Source organism: Tiliqua scincoides, chromosome 2 (assembly GCF_035046505.1).
Source record: "Tiliqua scincoides isolate rTilSci1 chromosome 2, rTilSci1.hap2, whole genome shotgun sequence".
Classification (NCBI taxonomy): domain Eukaryota; kingdom Metazoa; phylum Chordata; class Lepidosauria; order Squamata; family Scincidae; genus Tiliqua; species Tiliqua scincoides.
Window position 1 is genome coordinate 98,835,154 of NC_089822.1, and position 21,029 is coordinate 98,856,182.

General features: G+C 46.7%; 1 protein-coding gene across 1 annotated transcript; it reads left to right on the plus strand.

Moving 5' to 3' along the window:
* Window positions 1–15,090: 15,090 nt before the first annotated feature.
* On the plus strand, window positions 15,091–16,134 carry FOXE1 (forkhead box E1). The gene has a single exon (XM_066612631.1). It carries the CDS (start codon window positions 15,091–15,093, stop codon window positions 16,132–16,134), a length of 1,044 nt encoding a protein of 347 aa, XP_066468728.1.
* The last annotated feature ends 4,895 nt before the right edge of the window (window positions 16,135–21,029 follow it).

A 21,029-nucleotide genomic window follows, 5' to 3' on the forward strand; every position in this document is an offset into this window, starting at 1 on the left:
CCCACCCCACTCCAGGGGCTGAACTGTTCCCCTCCCCACCCTTCCAGCCTTGAAGCACAGACTCCCTGCCTCCATTCTACTCTCTCACCACCCTCTACTCTCTGCCACTAGGCAGAGTACTGACCTCCACCAGTGGCCAAAGATTGGGATGCAGTGCTGGTAGACCAGCACAGGCTTTTCTGCTGATGCTACATGCACATTTGCAGTACTTTGGTCGGATGCAGCAGCCAGTGCACCCCCCCCCCCCCACGGAGCTTTACGTTAGGATTGTGCTGACAAACTCATAAAAATAACAACACAAGTGACCATTTGCCAGCAAGGGGGTTTCAATCTATTCATTGGTTTCTGAGTTTTGTCAATTAGAAGGTGTATTTTTACAATTTGCACTTGGTTCAATTCATCAGCCTTACCAGAATTTTAGATCCTTACTATTAGTTATTAAAAATTTTATTAATAACAACACTGAATATGGTCCAGCCAACTTTAGTCACACTATTATGTTCCATTCATTCCATGGTTAGGAATCAAACTTGAATACATGCTAGATTTCATTAAAATCAAAGGGCATTTATATTTAGTGGGTTCATCATCATAAATAATAGCAATAATAATAATAACAGTCCACCTCAGAGAATTAAGTGGCCTATCTGAAACATTGTTTTGGCTCATATTTAACTTTCTTTAGTTTAATTAAAGCTGGACCCTTATGAATACATACTAAGAAACAAGTTCTTGTGGAGTTATTTCTGAGTAAACAAGAATCAAACAAACCATAAAAACAGAGATTCATTTGACAACATGAACAAAGGAAAGAAATCGCTTTAAAATCAAGTTGGAATGACATAAATACTTTCAGAAGTGTAGATCTAAACTTAGGTATTTATGAAAGGGAAATAAACGCTTGAATTAAACTGGAAAATTAACAAATGTCTTCATTTCAGCCCTGTTTTTTTCTGTTTCCACATTTTCCATCATAATTAAAAACCCTAATGGGATGGCCTGTTTTAAAAGAAAAAGGAGGCACTTCTGGTTGAAAGCATGCCATATTTATGTACTCAGGTTGTTTGTCCAGTCCCAAATTTTTAAAAACCTAACTGCCCAATCCTGAACAGTACATGCTGGCTTACCGCCAGTCATGCACTGTTGCAAACATGCAGTAAGGCAGGTTCGTGGGCCCTACAGCCAGGCTAGCACCAGGCAGTGCTGGGCTAGCACCGGGCAGCCGCCGGAGCGGCACTACTTGGCAGTCATGCAGACCGCTAAGCAACTGAGAGGTAAGCGGGGGCGTAGGGAGGAGGTGTTCTGGGGAAGGGAGGAGGCATACGGAGGGTGGGGAGAGGGTGGGGAGGAGGCGTTTTGGGGTGGGGGAAGGAAGTAGGGAGGGAGGGAGGCGGAACCGATGGGGCTTTGCTCCACCAGCTCCAGAGCCTCCATGTTGGGCTCGCCGCCCAACTTGATTCACCGCTGCTCTTGATTCACTGCCAACCTTTTGGTTGGGGGTGAATTGAGTAGCCCCATTGTGGGGCAACTCAGTTTTCCTGGGGGAAGGGGATAAAAGTCCCCTTCTCCTGAGGAGCTGCCAGCAGCTGTCCAGAGTGCATAGGATGCAGCAGCAGTCATTTTCTGTGCACTGCAGCCCCAAGCGCTGGGCAGCTCAGGATTGGCCTGTAAGTACCTTACTGATGAACCTGAAAATGCCAGTATTACAGCATGATCCTATACGAGATATCTCGTAGATGTCTGCTCTTTGTGTTCAATGGGGCTTACTCCCAAGAAAGTCTATATAGGCTTGCAGCCCTAAATGCTGAAGAGTGGATTTGGCACACAACCCTTCAGGAAGGTCTCCTATTTAAGTCCGACTGATATTCGTTCAAAGCAATAGAGCACACAAAAGGGAACATCCCAGTGGGTGCACTTTGGCCGGATGTGGGTCCTGGAGTACCACCAGCTTTGGATTGCTTAATAACTGCATGATCTGGCTGGCACAACTATCTGTTCAGTTAAGAAAATGATGGCCCAAATTAGACCTTTGCATGGTGATGAAGTCTTTGCACTGTGAAGTCTTGCCACTTTGTGTATTCAGGATTCCTCTCATCCAAGTTCAGCACATTCTGGCACATGTCCTGCTCCCTAACCCACCCACCCCCACCCCCCAACTTCTCTTTCTTTCATCAGTCTTGTTATTGTTCAACACATTTCTTAAGTCAATAGGCCTGATGCAGATGAGGCATAGCTAAAAGCCTTGGGTTTATTAGTCCCTTTAAAAAACCCTAATCCCCTTCACCCAATTCAGTTGACAAAAAGAGAGATTAAACATTTACAATACTCCACACCTGATCCTGGACCTAACTCCAAACACCAGTATCTTGGGTCACATGCAAATATGGTGCTCCCTCTTCAGCAGAAGAAGAGACTGCTGTTCTGCATAGAACCTTCTTTTTTTATCATTACAGGTCCAGCCTATTTATACACGGATTTGACTCAACAGGAATGGCCCCTGCAAATGAGAAGGAATGTGCTGATCCCTGGAAAAGGGCAAAATGCATCCCTTTAAAATCAGTTTTAAAAACTGAACAGTCCTTTAACTGTTCTTTAATGAGACAGGGGGGGGGGAGCTGGCTGACAATCCATCAGTCCTTCTCTCCCCAGTGGACCCCTCCCTTCCCCCTGAGCAAGTGAAAGAAAGGTGATCATTTTGCATTGGTGAAGGGAGGGGCTGAGTGTAAGCTCTCAGCTCTTTGTAAGCTCTTGGAGGAGGACTGATTGATGGATTGTCTTGTTAATGACTCTTATCACAAAGGTCAGCAAGGCTGCTTTTAAATCTTTAAATCTTTTAAAGGCTGCTTTTTTAGAGCAAAGAAACTTTGTTTTTTAAATTGATTTGCTATAGTGCATTTTTTGCCATCCACATGAGTGCTTGGAACAGAACCCACTTTAATAATTAGTCTCAACCTGTATTATGATGATGGGCAGAGAGGTACAGTGGAGAGAGAACTAGTAGATTGAATGGGAACATCTGCATGCTTTGCACCCAAAGATATATTGTGCCATCTTATTGGGGTCCCTTTCTGTTGGGATGTGCTCTTCACCAAGTGCTCCAGGTCACTTAACGATATAGATTAGTTATGCCTTCAGTGCCAGATCTTGCTATGTCTATGTTCTCACTTGATAAATTCAAAACACATCAGGGGACCATAAAGGTTCTAGTTCAGTGGTTCCCAACTGACAGGCAGGACTCACTGGTGGGTCATGACCTGATTTTTGGTGGATTGCCAAAGGGTGATGGAATGATCAGATAACTAATTGCCTCAAGCCCTGAGACCATTCAAAAATCAGATACTGTAGCTGCTCAGGATCCAGCAAAGAGCTCAACTCCTGCAGTTTGCAAGCATGTGTATAGGGAGTGTATATGTGTATAACATGCAAACATGTATAGGGAGATGTTTGAGGGTCTTTTTTCTGGTTATTATTACTTATAAATAAATAAATAAATAAATAAATAAATAAATAAATAAAAGTATTTATTTCTAGATCTCCTTTTTTAAAAATCTGGTAAACCTAGGAGGGTCCTGATAGAGTGTCATTTTAAAAAGTGGGCCCTGGTGCTAAAACATTTGGGAACCACTGTTCTAGTTTATTTTAAAAATAGTACATCCAGGTCAGGTCCTTCCACCAGTACATCTGGTGGAAGTACATTTGGTGGAAGTACAGCAGTACATCCACCTTGTCCTTAGTGGGGTGGGGATGGCCGGGAATCAAGGCTGATTCTAATTCCATGGCCTTAACCCATCACTTGGCTCACCCCACCCTGCATCCCATTTTCTTTGTCATGCTGGAGTGTGATGGAGCAAATGGAAACTGGCTTTTGCACAGATGTGAATGTTTTGTGTTGAATGATGCTACAAATATGAAAAGCCACATCAGATAGCTATAAACATTGTCACGGATGTGACTTCAGCTGGTGCCAATGTTATTGCCTTGAGCCATACAGGAAATGGGAGCTGACAAGAACTTAGAAGGCGCAGGGCTGTGCAGCGTGTGTGGCTCATGAGTCTCGATTTGCCATGATTCTTACAAACAAGAAGATGTTTCCTCAAGTAAAGTGGAACCTCTGGCTCAACACATTGCAATTCACACAAACCAGTTGGTCTGTAGTAGTCCTTTTCAAGGCAAGGCAATATTTCTGTAGCTCAAACTCTTTGGCTGTTTCCAAGAGTGGTGCTAACGTTCATATTTGACATTTCCCACATCTATTAATTCACTTTTACATGTGACTTTTTAAAAAAGCCTTAACTTAATAAATAATGTGGATTTATAACCCGTGTGACCCAAGAACTGTATAATTAATCAGTTACGCTTATTAAACTCAGTCTTGCTCTGTTGTACTCTCTTGTTGGTCAACAACAGCCAATTCAAATAAGGTCATAATTTGGGGCTAAGGTCAAGGGGTAGCTACTAAAACTACCTCTGTGCAGTTTTGTACTCTTTTAGAGTGGTATATATTATAGCGCTCTGGATAAAGGTTGGGGATGAACTACATTTTGCTGCAAGTTCCCACCTATGAAAACTAAATTAAAAAAACAAATCTACGTTAAGAAAAAAAAAACCCTAAAACTAAAATAAAAGTTTAACCTAAACCTGCAGTGTTACCTCTTCTGGGTGTGAAGATTACAGTTAATTTTTTAAGTCTCAAGTTATCATTCAGCTGAAACACTCTTTTCAAATACATCTTTCAGGCTACAATCCTGTACATACTTCCTTGGGAGTAAGCTCCATTTAACACAATGGGACTTACGTCTGAGTAGACATGAATTGGACTGTGCTGATAGTCCAGTAGTCAGTGGCTTTGAACAGAACTAATTTAAAGAGGAAGATCTAGAGCTGCAAATTTCAACCGTCTTCCTCTCATGGCACACTGACTACGTACCAAAATTGTCATGGCACACCATCAGTTTTTTGACAATTGACAAGGCACACCATGCTATTGGTGGGGGACTCACATCCCCCAATGACCCTACTCATAAATGACTCTCCCCCAAACTCCCGTGGCACACCTGAAGACCATTTGTGGCACACCAGCGTGCTATGGCACAATGGCTGAAAGTGGCTGAGAAATGTGAGGGCTGTTGACCTCACTTTGAGAGATTTACAGCCCCAATCTGTGCTTGTTGACTCTGAATAAAGTCATGATATTCCATGACATTAACTCCCATGCCAAGGGCCATAAGACTGCATCCTTAAACCCATGTTTAACCCATTTCTGCCCAGCCCCAGTGTACCCAGTTGGTATATGCAACATTGGTCTGAAATTTCATGCCTCCATGAAATCAAGAAGTCCTGAATTTTGGCTGTGGCTCTCGTTCTGCTGAAAGCAGTGGCTGGACCTCTACCTGGAAGCACCCAGGCAATTTGCTCTATTGGTTCCCGAGAAGGTTAAGCCACAATTCACTTAAACTGGGTAGGAAGCAACAGATCTAGGCTGCAATCCGAAATACACTGGATGTAAACCCCATTAAACACAGTGGGGCTTGCTTCTGAGTAACATGCCTAGGATTGTGCCCTAGACACCCAAAGAAGGGGGGAGCAACTCCTAAGCGGAGGAGAAGAGTCTCGTGAAAGAGATTCCCACCTGAACAGACACGATCAGTTTCAGCCGTCTCCTTTCAGGGCAAGTGTCTCCGGCAGGACATGGGAAGGAACCACGGCTGGGTTGGTTTGTTCGGGTTTTCTCTCTCCACAGTCAAAGGAGTCCAACCAAACGCCAGAGGTGACCGATCTTCTGTCCTGTGTCTGCTCCGGGATGGATGCCTCGTCGACGGGGGTCACCCGCTGCAGTCCAGGCAGGATCGCGTCCGGTTTCCCTGGAAGTCAGTCCCTCCCAAAGGAATCCACAGGATCTCCTTCCAGCCCCGAAAAAGTACTTAAAGAAATGGGGGCGCAGAGCCACTGGGAAAGGAGTGTGTGGCTGCAATCCTCTCCACACCTGCATAGGAGGCAGCCCCATTCACTCGAATGAGACTTACTTCTGAGTAGACAGGCGTAGGATTGGGCTCTAAAGCTGCACTCCTCTCCGCACTTTCCGGGGAGTAAGCCCCACTGACTTTCATGGGACTTACTTCTGAGTAGACAGGCACAGGCTTGGGATGTGAGTTGGTCCACGAGCCGCGCGTCTCAGAGGGTGAAGAGTTCAAATCCTGCCCGTTGATGAAGGCTGCGCTCCTCTGCGCGCTTGGAGAGTGTCCCTGGGGACGGAGCAGGGGACCGACTTCCGAGCTCCCCTGCACAGGAGCGGGCTGCAAGAGGGTTTCCAGGCGAGGCTGGTGTCCTGGCCGATAGCGCTGAACCGAAATACGTGGGTTTCAGCCGAGATTCTGCGCCGCCTCGAATTCCATCGTTTCCTTCGGAAGATCGACCCATTTCGATGGAAGGGGACCTTCAATGTCGAAGAACCATCTCTGCGCGCAGAGCATCGGCCAAGCCTGGAATCCCTTCGGTGTCCGCGGCTCTGTCCACGGGGACTGAGCTCCTCGTGGGAAAATAAAGTCCCAGGAAAATGTAGAAAGGGAGATTTACTCCCAGTTCTGAAAAGGTTCCAGGCTTGGGGTATAAACCGGATTCACATCCAGGTTTGGGGTTTTCAGTTGTACCTGATGGGAATTCACTTTTAATTTGAGTGACAAATTCGTCCACAAAGCCCTGCTGGAGCAGGCCAAAAGCCCATCCAGAGCTCAGTCCTAGGCATGTCTACTCAGAAGTAAGCCCCATTATAGCCAATGGGGCTTACTCTTATGCAGGTGTGGATAGGATTGCAGCCCTAGGGCCCAATCCTATTCAACTTTCCGGAGCGGTGCAGCCACAATCTAGCCTTGGGGTAAGGGTACAAATGCTTCCACACCTTGAGGAGGCCCCTGTGACTGCTTCCCCAACACAGGATGCAGCGCACACCCCATTGACAGGGCTGCACCAGCACTGGAAAACTGAATAGGATTGGGCCCTAAGTCCAGTATCCTGTTTCCCACAGTGGCCCACCAGATGCACAGGGAAGCCCACAAGGAGAAGAGAAAGGCATCCTTCTCCCAGTATGGCTCCCCAGAATGCTCTGGTATTCAGAGCCACATTGCCCCCCCTTCTAGAGGTAGCCTGTGAATGGCAGAAGTAAGTCCCATGATAGTCAATGGGGCTTACTCCTATGTAATATCCTCCTTTGGAGGTAGCAAACAAAACTGTGCTCGATATTCCAAATGTAGTCTGTCTGTCTGTCTGTCTGTCTGTTCCTCGCCTTTCCCATGCTGAAGCAAATGCCCACGGCAACTTACAAAGCTTTAGAAGCAAGTACAAAATGCCACTGACAAGTAAAGAAACATCAGAGAAGGCATTAAAGCATTGGTTTTAACATTGTATGGTGAAAAACAATATCAAAACACAGCCAAAAAAAAAAAAAAAAAAACAATTAAGGGAATGGTTGGTTGCATAGGGGCAATGCAGTATTAGTAGTTTTATTTCTGATCCCTGCATGGAATTTGCCTTCTGCACCACTGCTGCGCACTGGAGTGCATGGAACAACCTGGCCAGCTCTTGCTGTTTATTCCAAACTCCAGATCATTTATGAACAAGTTAAAAAGCACTGTCAATACAGTTCCCTGATGGACACCACTTCCTCCATCCACTGTGGACATTCCTACCCTCTGCTTCCAGTTCCTTAACCAGATACCAATTCATGAAAGGATCTGTCCTCTAAAACAGGGGTCTCCAAACTGTGGCTGAGGTGTGGGGGGCTGGAGCATATCAGACCTGCCACAAGATTTTATCTGGCCCTCAGCAACTTGTCTTTTTTTCCAGCGCATTTGCTAATGTTTGATATTTTAACTTATTATGTATCATTTCTCAGTTTAAGCAAGGCATTATTTATTTGTAATTGTCACATTTCTCTTTTGTTCTGAATCATATCATGCTGATTACAGAAAAGATCCAAGTACAATTCATTTAAATTTCATTCATTTATAAAACTGATTTTTTTTTTACCATGAAAATGTACGATGTGGCTATGATGTGGCCCTCATACTGAAAAGTTTGGAGACCCAATCTCAAAAACCATGACTGCTAAGTTTACTCCAGAGCCTTTGGTGAGGGTTATTGACAAAAGCATCTTGAAAATCCAAATATACTAAGTGAACTGGATCCCCTCTATTCACATGCCTGTTAACACTCCCCAAGGACTCTGACTTTTAGTGAGGCAAGATTTACCTTGGAAAATTCCATTCAATTCGTTTTTAATAAGGGGGGATCCTTACACAAAGAACAAAGATACAAAGAAGGGCCACCAAAATGGTCAAAGGCTATTTAGTTTGGAAAAAAAAAATAAAGTGAGGAAGGCGGGGTGGGGAACAAAGGGTGGGGAAGAAGAGAAGAAGAGGTTTGTGAAATTACTCTCGTAGACATGATTCGGACTGGGAAATAGAAAGAACATCAAAAAGTACCACTCAGAAAGCCAGGACATCTTAAGGGAGTTTAATAAGGAAAAGGTCCCACTCAGAACTTCAATCCTTGGCAAATAGGGCTGCGATGTCTGGTAACAGATCCTGATTGAGAGTCTAAGGGCACAATCCTAACGCCTTATGTCAGTGCTCTCCAGCACAGGCATAGCAGTGCCAATGGGACATGTGCTGCATCCTGAAGTTGGGTGTCACTCACGGAGGCCTCCTCAAAGTAAGGGAACGTTTGTTCTCTTACCTCAGAGCTGCATTGCCCTTATGTCAGTGCTGGAAAGCCCCCTAAATCTGTGTTTCCAGAGGGTCTGTTACCATTTTAGCAGAATACCTAGCATTCACTCGATGGAGGATATTTTAAGTCAGTTTGTATCACCAACAGTTGAATTTTAAAATGTCAATTATAGAGCCAAATGGTCATAAAATACCATATGGGTAAAATGTGTATATAAGTGCAAGGCCAAGTCACTACAGCCATAATTACTGGTAACAAAATCTTTATAGAGTTGCTAAATTTTATTGACCCTGAAATGTGACAGGGTTAGGGGCATGATAAAAATAGGATTTTCTAGTTATTAATATATGGCTTGCTTGCAGTAGTAGGTTTCTAGCTGAATTCCTCCCAACAGGAGTTCATCAGGGTAAGGGGCTATACTACTGTCCTGTTGTTTCACAAGCACCTGCACATTGCAGGCTTTACTGTACAAGAAAGCATTAATAATGGCTGATAATAATGATAATAATGCGCATAATAATAATGTGCTTATAATAATGGCTAATAATAGTGGACACATTCTTCATATAGGACTGAAAGCGGTCTATATTGCAATGCAAAGGGGGTAGGGACCATTCAGGGAGTTCTACTGATGTTTCCTTACCAAGAGCTAACTGCATGCTGATCACATAGTTCTCTATTACGCCTGATCAACATGCTCCCTGGTCATGATGCATGAGCTCAGCTCATTGAGCTACATCTCCCTTATTGCCTAGTGGTCAGACTGGCTGTTGCCCATTTTGAGATGACAGTAGCATACTGTTGGGGTCCTTAACTGTTCCACATAGTAGGGGGAAAAATTAGAGGGGACATGGGGGGGGGGAGGCACGATCCCTGAAACTAGCGACCAGATGGGAGAGAAATCAGCAATTGCTTCCTGGAATATGAAGTACCAAACAATATATTTAAAGGAACAGGCTCTTAAGAAATGGCTTCTTCAAAGCAAAAAGGGACTGATCTTAAACAAGGCAATTTAAATGGCCACATCTTTATTTACGTTCAACAAACAGCAAGTACAGGTCGGCAAATAATTTGAAACGTGACCACCGTCACCACAAATGTCACACCCACACACCCACAAGATTCTTCGATCTCTTTGAAACATGACTACCGTCACCACAAATCTCTCTCTCTCTCTCTCTCTCTCACACACACACACACACACGCACGAACGCAGGCACACGATTGACTTCGATCTCTGCCCCTGTCCTCCTGTTCTTCCCCTGCCACGTCATTTAACCCAACCAGCCTTCTCTGATTTCGTTGTATGTCGATCCACTGGATTCCAATGGGAAATCAACGGGGCAGGATCTGCCTGCAGATCTTTGGGTTTTGCTTGTTGGTTTACAGAGGAGTTTTTTTTTCCCCTCCGGTCTTTCGGTCCCCAGGAAGGCTCATGAAAAACTCAGATCAGTAGAACACATTCCAACCACAAATGTAAAAACAAATTAAAGCATCTATTTAAAAAAAAAACCTATTAAAAATTTAAAGCATATGTGAAAAATCTAAAAAACGACAGAAAGCTCCTCAGAGTTCAACGAGAGAGATCAAGTGTCAGGTTTGCTGTGAAATACAGTGAGGCTGCAATCCTAACCATATCTACCTGGGGCTTACTTCTGAGTAGGAGTGCACAGGCTTGGGCTCACAGTCAGTCTCTCCAAGAGCGACTGGGTTGCCTGCCTCCCAGTGCAATCAATCACTTCGATTTCAATGAGATTCCCTGTGTAAACGCACTCAGGACGCTGCCTGAAGCTGGGGTGTTCTCAAACTGTCTGCAAGTCCCTTCAAAAAAAAATGTGTGTGTTTATCTTAGAATATAAAAGAGGAATCATTTTTAGGGGGGGGGGGGAGAGCATCTATAAAAGAGAAAAGGAGCAAGACCGGTTTCAGTCCCAAAACTGTTGCGGGCTTTTCCTATGCCTGAAATCGGAAGCCCCCTTCCCTGGCTGGCTGGTGGCTCAAGGCAAGGTAAGCTTGTCAATTTCACCCGAAATTGACAGCTTAGGGACCGGATCAGAAATCCATGTGTCTTGCTGGAACGCACATGATATTAGTTATCTGAGCAGAACATGTTTTTGGAACAACCATCAGCCTTAAGACACTTTTTTGGAGACCCATCACACACCCATCGCATCCTAAAAGAAGCTGCACAATCGTTTCTACCCAAGAAATACAGTATATTTCTTTCATTTACTCACAGATCCTTGCCTCAGAGTCTGATGGCAGAGGTTTCTCCCTCTTGCCCTCCCTCCTAAGAGCTTCCTTTTGCTTCTTCAGCTACATCCATTCAAAGCATATTTTAGAGTTAAAATCCTGCCTGCCAGACACTGAGCGCTGAACGAGTTATTACAGCGAACGCTTTGGAAACCACTTCAACCAGTTGATTCTTATTTGATCTCTTACTGGTTATGCTGAAATCTGCAAGGTTTGACTTTCTGGGAAAGTTAATCTAGCCCAGCTGCGATCCTATGAGCATTTCCCTGGGAGTAAACCCATTGAATTCAGTGGGGCTCACTTCTGAGTAAAGATGCGTTGGCTACAGTCACAGCCGCAATCTTCTGCACTGAAATTCTAGGAAAATTAATGTTTACTTCTGAGGAAACACAGATAGGCTGCACAAATGGTCAACGTGATGCCTCAGGGGAGCTTACAAGCAGGGTAAGACAGAAACATCGTGCCCCATTTGTCCTCTGCATGCTTATACTGTAAGGAGTATGCTGCTTTTGAGCATGGAAGCTCCATTTAGTTGTCACAAACCAGAAGGTGTACTCCAGAAGGTGCCAGCCATTATCTCCCAACACAGTTCTCTGCTTGAGTACCACTGTTGCTTGATTTCAACTGATCCAGTACCAATGGTCTGAGGGCACATGATACAGCCACTTCACAGAAGCTATGCAGGTCTAAGGTGTGGTCACTGTCTGCACGGGTGACTGCCTGGGAATCCCACTTAAGTCACTGAGTCCCATGAACAATGGAAGAAAGGCAGACACTAAATGAAATAAATAAATAATCTCAGTCAAACAAATACAGGTTACCAGAACTGCCGGTGAAAAAGAAACTTTTAAGTTGTCTCCATACCCAGGAAGTTGGTTAGATCCAACTAAAATCATAGTTATCAGACTTTCAGTAGTATGGCTGCTGTTCTATGGTTCCCAACTCGATCCACAGAGGGTACAATAACGCACAAGCTATTATGAAGAACAAATCCCACTGGGAGAGACACAATTGACAGTGCATTCCTATGTGTCTATTCAAAAGTAAGCCCATAGTTTCAACGAAACTTACTCCTAAGAAAGTGTGCATAGAATTGCAGGCACTTTTAAGTCCCATTGAATCAACTGGAGAGATTCAAGCATTTATGCGTGATGTGTGTGCATTCAAATGCAAAATAAAAAGCATTTATTTTGTAAGCCATTTTGGAGTTTGTTTTAATGGGAAGGCAAGTAAAAATACTTGAATAAATAAGTTGATACTGACCTCCTATTGAAATCAGTAGGTCTTAAACTAATTCCTTGTTTTGGTGGAAACACAATATTTTGAGAGGACATTTAAAATTTCCAAACTCATTGCATTAATGTTCAAATTACTGGGGAGGCATCCTTAGCTTTTGTGATTATTGATTTCAATACAGTCTTCCCTGTTTTTGAAGGCTACAAGGGGCCCCTGCTGATTTGACTAAAACTGGAGGGAGTCAGGGGTTGGGGCTCGTTGAAGATCTCACTACTTTTTCTCCCATAATTTCATCACAACTTTTACATGTACTGTATTAGTTCAGTAATCCTTGCAATGACTCCATAAACCAGGCCAGGGACTCCAGGTGCCAATGCTGTAGGTCTCTCCGCCACTTTATTGATTTCACCCATAATTTTTGCATGTGCTGAGGGGGGGAGACTCACTAGTCACATTAATTCCACAGTTATCCAACCGGTGTTAACATATTGAAGGGATTTCACCTTCGATTTAAGCAGAGCCCTCAGAAAAGGTAACCCAAGACATCACACCTCAGTTCAAACATTCCTACCCCTGTTGTAGTGTATCTGGTGTGTGGTTTGAGGGCTGCGTGTGGCAGCTGATGGATGTTTCATGAGCAGATTGTATTTTTGTCATTATTGTAACCGATTTGGGAGTTACGGCTGAGCAGCAACATAAACATTTGTACAATAAGGAAATAGGAAGGAAAGAAAACACGAGAGCCCTGCAAGGTCAGCCCAAGCATCTAGTGTTAGCTGAGCATCTTGTTTGTAGACCAGCTAGGTGCTTCTGGGAAACCCACAATGGGATGTTCCATTCAGTGAGCCTGGCTGTTAGCCTTGGACAGACCTGTTGAGTGTGTCTCCTCTCCTAAATTCTTCGAAGCCAGATGCTATCAGCAGGGCATTTTCCTGCCATGAATTCAGTACTTTGTATGAAGAACTTCTTCAGAAGAAGCCTGTCTTTTGTCTGTTCTGAATCTGCCACTCATCAGTTCCCAGAGTTTGAATATTGTGAGAGTGGGAAAGGGAACAATCTGGTCTCCATGGAGTCCACTCACAGGTTCGACTGCTAAACAGGAGAACCAGTTCAGACATTCATTCATTCCCCCACGTGGAGAGAAGTCCTCCGCTCCCTGGCTGGTGACAATTCCGGAGGGCTTCTATTGATGAGCCCAATCCTATGCATGTCTACTCAGAAGTAAGCCTCATTGTGTTAAATGGGGCTTACTCCCACGAAAGCGTGTGTAGCCTTAAGGGGGCAAGGAAAGCAGCAGTTGCCTACCTTTCCAAAGGCGTCCTCTCCTCCCCCCTCAGGCTTCAGCCACCCGTCTGCTGGTACGACTATGTGCACAGCAGATTCTCTATAGATGCTGAAGACCCTGCGGATGGCACGCAGGGGGAGAGGGAGGTGGAAGAGGAGGTGCCGCCGAGTCAGGGTGGGACGCTGTGCACGCGGAATTGGAGATCAATCACCTGCCACTTAACCAAGCAAACACTCGTGGGATCAGGCTGCCTCTCTTCCCCTGCCCACCTCCAAACAGACAGAGAAAGGCTCCTGTTCACACGTGGGATTAATGGCTGACCCGGGTCTGAAAGCGTGCAAGAGGCAAGCGTGCAGGAAGCGTGATATACACGTGCACGTGTGAACGAGGCTTTTCTGCTGGACGGCCCGGGGGGTTGATTGTTAGGTAACGTCTAATGTCACTGGATTCAGGGAGGCTTGCAGTCCAGTAGCATGCAGAGGCTGAGGACAGGTGCGATGCGGTCGCCAGGCTCACCTGCGAGAGCCACCGCGCCTCTGCGGCCGGGTAGGCTTCCACCTGGCGCGCCATGGGGCCACCGCTGCCGTCCCTGGTCCTTGGGCGTGCCTTCTTCGAAGGCGGGGACAGAGCAGCCGGCCCGGCCCGCAGCCAGACTCGCCCCCGCACGACACTCCTGGCTCCTGCCCCGGGCCAGGCCCCTCCCTCCACACCCCCCTCTGCAAAGCCTGGCGGGGTGGCTGCGCCCCCGGCATTCTCAGGGCAGGCTGCTGCTGCTGCGGCTGCTCAGGTGAGCCGCGTCTCCGCCCGTCCCTTTCGGGCACGGCAGCTGGAAGGGAGTGCCGGGCGCCCAGGTGCGCAGACAGCGGCAGGCAGGCAAGCAGAGCGCCCTGCTCGGACTGCCCGGAGCTGGACAGGGCCAGTCGCTCCGGCTCACTGCTCTCCGAGGGGAGCCCCAGAGCGCGCCCTCGGCTTGCGCTGCAGCTGCGGATGGAGAAGCCAGCGCAGAAGTAGCTACCGCGCCGCCTGCCTTCTCCCTCGACGGCGCCCCAGAACCGTCGAGGCTCTCCACGCTGTGGGATCGGGACCTTCCCCCACCCCCTAGGGCGGGCGCGCTGACCTCTCCCGAAGGCTCTCCAAGCGGGGAGTGCCGGAGAAACAGGGCTTCCCAGCAGCATCAGCGAAGGGCACGACGAGGATCCCGTCCACGGGAGCGCCCGGGCATTCTCCTGGCCACGGTCTGCAGCGCTGCAGCAGGACTCGGCGACCCACTTCGCTTCAAGGGCTCCAGACGCTGAAAGCGGTCCAGTTCCGACGGCGCTCCAGCACCCGATCGCCGGGGAGGGACGGAGCCAGCGCCTGGGAGAGTGTCCGCAGACTGCAGCACCCGCACCCTCCGGCTCCCGGAGTGGGCGCTGGAGGGCCCCCCCTGCACCTCCACCAGTCCTCCCCGCAGCGGACCCCCTTCTGAGGGCGCCTTGGAGGCCCCCCGCCGGGCGCCCGCCTGGAGTAGCGAGGCTGGCGCGCCCCCGTCCCGCGGGCTGCCCCTTGCCGCACCGCATCGCGCGCCGCCGTCGGAGGCAGGGCCCCCGCCTGGGATGACGGCAGAGAGCCCGCAGTCGTCGTCGGCGTGCCGCGCAGACCCCGAAGGCGGGCCGGCGTCGAGGCTGGTGAAGGTGGAGCCGGCGGCGCCCCCTGGAGAGGAGCCGTCGGAGGAGGAGGCGGCGGCGGGCTCGCAGCGGCCGTGCGGGCGCCGCAGGAAGCGGCCCGTGCAGCGCGGGAAGCCGCCCTACAGCTACATCGCGCTGATCGCCATGGCCATCGCGCACGCCCCGGAGCGGCGCCTGACGCTGGGCGGCATCTACCGCTTCATCACGGAGCGCTTCCCCTTCTACCGCGACGGGCCGCGCAAGTGGCAGAACAGCATCCGCCACAACCTCACGCTGAACGACTGCTTCGTCAAGGTGCCCCGCGAGCCCGGCCGGCCGGGCAAGGGCAGCTACTGGGCCCTCGACCCGCAGGCGCGGGACATGTTCGAGAGCGGCAGCTTCTTGCGCCGCAGGAAGCGCTTCAAGCGCGGCGACCCCTCCACCTACCCGGCCTTCGCGCTCGAGGCGCAGGCCCAGCCCGGGCCTCCTCCGCTGGGCGCGGCCTACGCGCCCCCCGCCGCCCTCTGCTACCCGTCCCCGCCGCCGCCCCTCTTCGGCCTCGGCCCCCTCATGGCCCAGCCCGGCCCCGAGCTGGCCCAGCAGCAGCACAGCCCGCCGGAGGCGCCCCCGTCGAGCAACGCCTGCTCCTTCTCTGCCCCCGCGGCCTACTCCGGCCAAGGCCCCGGCCTCCCCAGGCCCCCCAACGTGCCTTACTCCTACACGCTCCCCTGTGCCCAGCAGCTCCAGGTCAACCAAGGCTCCTACGCCCAGGGCAGCACCAGCCACCTCTTTGGGGCCTCTGCCCGCCTGGCCATGCCAACCTCACCCCCTCTCAGTAACGACACTATGGATTTCTATGGCAGGATGTCTCCGAGCTCCTACGGCTCCTTGGCTCATGGGTACAATGCCAGTGGGCAGCTCAGCAACCCTGGTGCCTACTTGCGACATGCCGCCTATTCCAGCAACATGGAGAGGTTTGTTTCCGCCATCTGAAGTCGAGGAGGACAAGACCTGCGCTTGTGCCCATCCAGTGGCTGGTACTGCCTTACTCCAGGGCTGGCCAAGACCTCTAGGTGCTCGAGGGGGGCATGCCAACTGCTTTCCCCCCTTATCTGGTGATGTGCTAGCCTCTGCTCCTCAACACTCAAACCCACCACTCTTGTCCACACGCCCTTTCTGTCCCCTTCTTCCTTTTCCAATCTAGGGAACGGAAGGAGGAGAAGGATCAGTGGAAGCAAGTGGGCAGTCGAAACTGGGCATCCCTTGCCAATCTGCTGCCTGAGGCAGCTGTTTCATTTGACCTTATGGGTGGGCCAGACTTGTCTTACTCAAATGCTTGTTATCATAGGCGCACTGTGGGGGGGGCTACAGCAATTCTTTGCTCACTGCATATTCTACAGCAGTGGTTTCCAAACTTTTTAAGGCCCTGGAAGCTGCTGCCTGATTTATAAATGCCAAGGGGTGTAGCTATAATGGTGATTGGGCAGCAGTGCTCCCCCCAAGCAGCTTATTTAACCCTTGATGCACATAGCCTAATCTGCCCTGTCAGTTTTGCAAACCACCAAAAATTGGGTCAGGACCCACAGTTTGAGAACCACTGTACAGTACTAGTGAAATCCATTGGTTAAGCATCAGAGAGGGGCAGGATGATTGAAATGTAGATTTACAGTTCTCAGCCACGAGAAATAACTAAATCTGTGAAGTTTATGCACTATATGATATGAAGCTAGTGATTGAAAGGGTGGGGTGTGCAGGTGGCCTGAAGGCAGAGGGAGCCTTTTCTAGGCAAGACTGTGAAGTGTGAAAATGCTGCCTTTTAAAATCAAAGTGATTGCAAAATAGTTGGTTTTTTTCCCCTGCTCCTGGTAGTTCCTCTGGGCTTCATTTTGGAAAGATCCTTCCTTTTCAAAGTGATATGCTGTGGCAGTATCGCCAGCTCAGTAAATAGTCAGTCTCTCTCCTTCTCTTCTTTTGGCCTAGCTAAAATAGCAAATTATTAATCACTAGGTGTGTGCTTAACATTCTTGATTCCAAGTTTTCAGTGACTCATGAATCACAAAGTAATTGGTACAAATGAATATGGGGTCAATGAATCATACTTCCTTTTCAGTCCTTAAGGCAAATGCTCTATTTAGCTCTGTTTTCTGGTAGCTTTAGGAATGCAACTACAATAAATAACTTTCCCAATAGACTTTTGTTGGATTTTTACTGATTGCAGCTGATATCTTTAATTAGGTAATTTTCTATCAGCAGGGTGAAAAACACTGCCTCCACACCTCAATGCAGTAATTGTTCACAGACTCTCTTATTAACTTTTAGCCCTGGGTCAGATTTCCTCTCTGTTTTTGCTGGGGTTGACAAATCTCTAGTTCTCAACTATCTAATCAGATGGGAGCATTTTTGTTAATTGTTAGGTAGGAAAACTTCCACATATTATTTGTTCCATGAAACAAATATCTTGAGAAATCATGTCTTTTCCTGAGATCCTGCATAATCACTTCTTTTTCTCTTTTTAGCTTCCATTTTTACTGACTATAAATTTGAAATATAGCATACTAAGGGTTTTATTATCAATAACAATCTCTGTCTGTTATAAAAATCAAAAAATTTATCAAAAAAGGCAGTTAAGAAGAATGTAACCAGGTTGCAACCCTGAGAACCAGATTTCACCTTGAATACTATAATGGGAAATTGTGCAGTTGCATACTTTCCATGAATCCCTTTCCCGATCCTTCTCCTCACCTTTCTCCCCCATCTGATGTAGCAAATGGGACTTTAAGTCTGTCCCCTAATGGCTAGGTGAAGGGGTGAGTGGAAGGACTATAGAATATCCAGCTGCAACATTAACATTAAAGGTAAACTCCTTTCTCCAGGTTGCAACTTGGCCACCTAAGGTCAAAAATGATTTATTACATTGGACAACAAATTTTTACAAAGGTCATGCCCCCAAGATTAAATTAGTCATTTCTTATGGAGATGGAGGTGCTGAACACAAATATGACAATGTAAATGTAAAATCAGCTACTGTTTGTGAGAGATCCACAATTAGAATAGACAATTCCATAGACATGTACTGGTAAATGTCCATTTCTTTCTCACCTACGTATTTAGTGTGTTTAGTTTCTCCTAAATGAGAGCCATTTTCTTGTTCAGTACATCAAAATTAGTAAAAATTAGCTATTTTTATTTCAGAGGCAAATTGTGTGTGTTGTCCAGCTTTCTTAGAACTGTTTTGAGATCTAATGAGCAGAGAACTGTTCAAATACCAGATTCTCGCACATGTACAAACATGCACACACAGAGACCAATAAATGCCACAGAGTTTCTGGACCTGTACCATTTCAGACTTTAGGGAGTGAAAATTCACCTTTTTGAATGCTCCCAGAAGTCAGAACCTCTCTATGAGAGATAAGAGTTACTGCCAGGCTTCTCCCTGACATATTCGTTTTTTAAGTGCAAAGAGTTTTTTTTTACAAAGAGCATTCAAACATCCACGCATCTCATTTTAGCAGTCTGAAGAGGTACAATCTCAGGACCTGGTCATATGATTTATGTGGCTGACCAGATTGGCTCTAAAAGCCAACCTACAAAAAGCATCCAACGTGATTTTCAAGCACCCACCTGAGCATCTCTCCTTAACTCTCCAGAATAGCCGCCTAGCTAGATCAGACCCTGATCTGTCTCATCTTGCATTTTTGTTGAAGAGCGGCTAAGTAGATGACTCTCACAAGGGTTCTCACAAAGATATGATGACCTTCCTCTGTTATTTGTCTTTAGCATCTGGTATTCCAAGAGATGCTTTCTCTGTTCATACAGGTACTATATATCATGGCTGATAATGAATGATCAACCCATCCTCCATGCATTTGTCTGATCCTTTTAAAAAGCTATCTAAAATAGCAGTCATCATTCCATCTGGTGGCAGCAAATTCCTAAAGTGAATTATGCATTGTGTTAAGAATTATTTAATATGGTCTGGCCTGACTCTACTGCCTATCAGCTTATGTTCTAGCATTTTGAGAGGTCAGTTTTCTCAACTGCTTTCCTACTAATGTTCTTATATCGTGCTGGTTTTGTGCCTGTGTATATAATGAAGCAAGGACTGCAGGCCTAGAATTCTGCATTGTCAAAACTTCTGGAAACAAAGTTGCCCAATTCCCCACAAATTCTATGATATTAATAAATGATGTGCACTGAGCAGCTTTGCATATTCCTACGTCATTGTCACACTTCTGGCTATATGGTTTGATCTGAGTTTTCTCAACATTTGGAATTTTTGTTTCATCACTTTCTTGACAACAAACTTAAGGAGGAATAATGGTCCAAAATACTGTCCATGTGTGTGAGGACACAGAACAAAAAGGATGGGGAGTTATGAGAAGAGAGTTGGATGTGCTGAATGAAGAAATCCCAGATCCTCAGGAATGGAACCCTCCCCCCCAAAGTAGTTTTTAAGCTTTCTGCAGAAACTGCTCACACGCTCTTTTTCCTTCCAAACCATAATGGAAAACTATTTTTTTTAAAATCCCTGGTCAGAGGATTTCACTTGAGCTACGATTTTACATTAGAGATAAAATCATTTACAATGCAGTACATTGGTTCTCTCACAGTATGATTTGTAAATCTTCAAGATGATCTTTTGACCAGGTTTCAAACATAGCATGCAATCCACATTCAGTGGAGTTTGAGATCTATCCTATTCCCGGCCACAGGGTAGCATGCAGCCACACCATGGAGGCACGTACTGCATGCTACGGTGAGGGGGGGGGGTGTCAGGAGGCCTAGGAGAGGTAAGGAAAACTATATAGCTGGCAGTTACAGTGGGTCCTCTTACTTTTTAGCAGGGCTATCTCTGTGCATTGGAACCCATGAGCTGAGAAGGTGAGAACCTTCAGCTGGAGCATATGCATTGAGGATCCGATTGAAGGACTGGAATCTCAGACACAGCTGTGTATCCTGATGCTTGCAAAAGAGGAGATCCAGGCCGTTTTACCTCCAAGCTCTCACAGTATCTGAATTTTCTGTGCGAGGACCCCACAGTATTAGTACTAATCTTCCAATGAGTTGTTCGCCTTGTAGAGAAGAATAAACTTAACAAGGGAAGAAAAAGGAATCAGAAGCTGAGAATAGGAACAAGATCTAAGGCTGTGTGAACTAGTGTTACCAAGTTACTTTGTTCAGTGATATTGTCTGGGGTCTGGAAAGCCTGTTTCTTCTTTATCATGTCTAGTTCTGGTTGGCTAGACCAGGGTTTTATAGATAGTCATATTATGACCTGGTTGCATTATGAGAGAGAGGGGTGGGGGGTGAGGTTTACACCTCATTATGACCTAAGTCAAACGCTGCCTGACCTTGGGCATCTGAGGCTTAAACCCCAACATCACACGTCCATCTTAAATGGTTAGTTGCATTTGTATGACTGGGCCCTTTTACCCACACTGTTTTCCCATGGTTAGATTTGTGCCCTTAAGTATTTTGGTTGGAAAAAAAACCACATAGTTTAGTTTCACTGTCAAAATATTTAGGAAATTAGGGTTGGATAAAGAATAAAAATTAATTATAAGAATGTTCTCTGCAGCAGGCTTTAGAGTGAAAAGAAGCCTGGGTCTCCTATAAAACTTTGTATTGTGGTCCCAGTCATCCTTCCTGACCACCACAAAAACTACTAATGGGTATGTGCATTTGTTCACATTTGTTCCTTGTTACCATTGCTGGTCAGCTCCCTCCAGTTTCTATCCATGGTCAAATTTTAGACCAGGAGTGGCCAAAGCACAGCTTGCAAGCCATATGCAGCTCTTTGACATAATACGTGTGGCTCTTGGAAATAGGTTGATTGAGCTCCTTTTTTGCGCCACAATTAAGATAACATGTAAATAAATTTTCAAGCT

Bases quoted from the DNA above. Each gene is read 5' to 3' on its own strand.
- FOXE1 (XM_066612631.1), top strand. From the start codon at position 15,091: ATGACGGCAGAGAGCCCGCAGTCGTCGTCGGCGTGCCGCGCAGACCCC.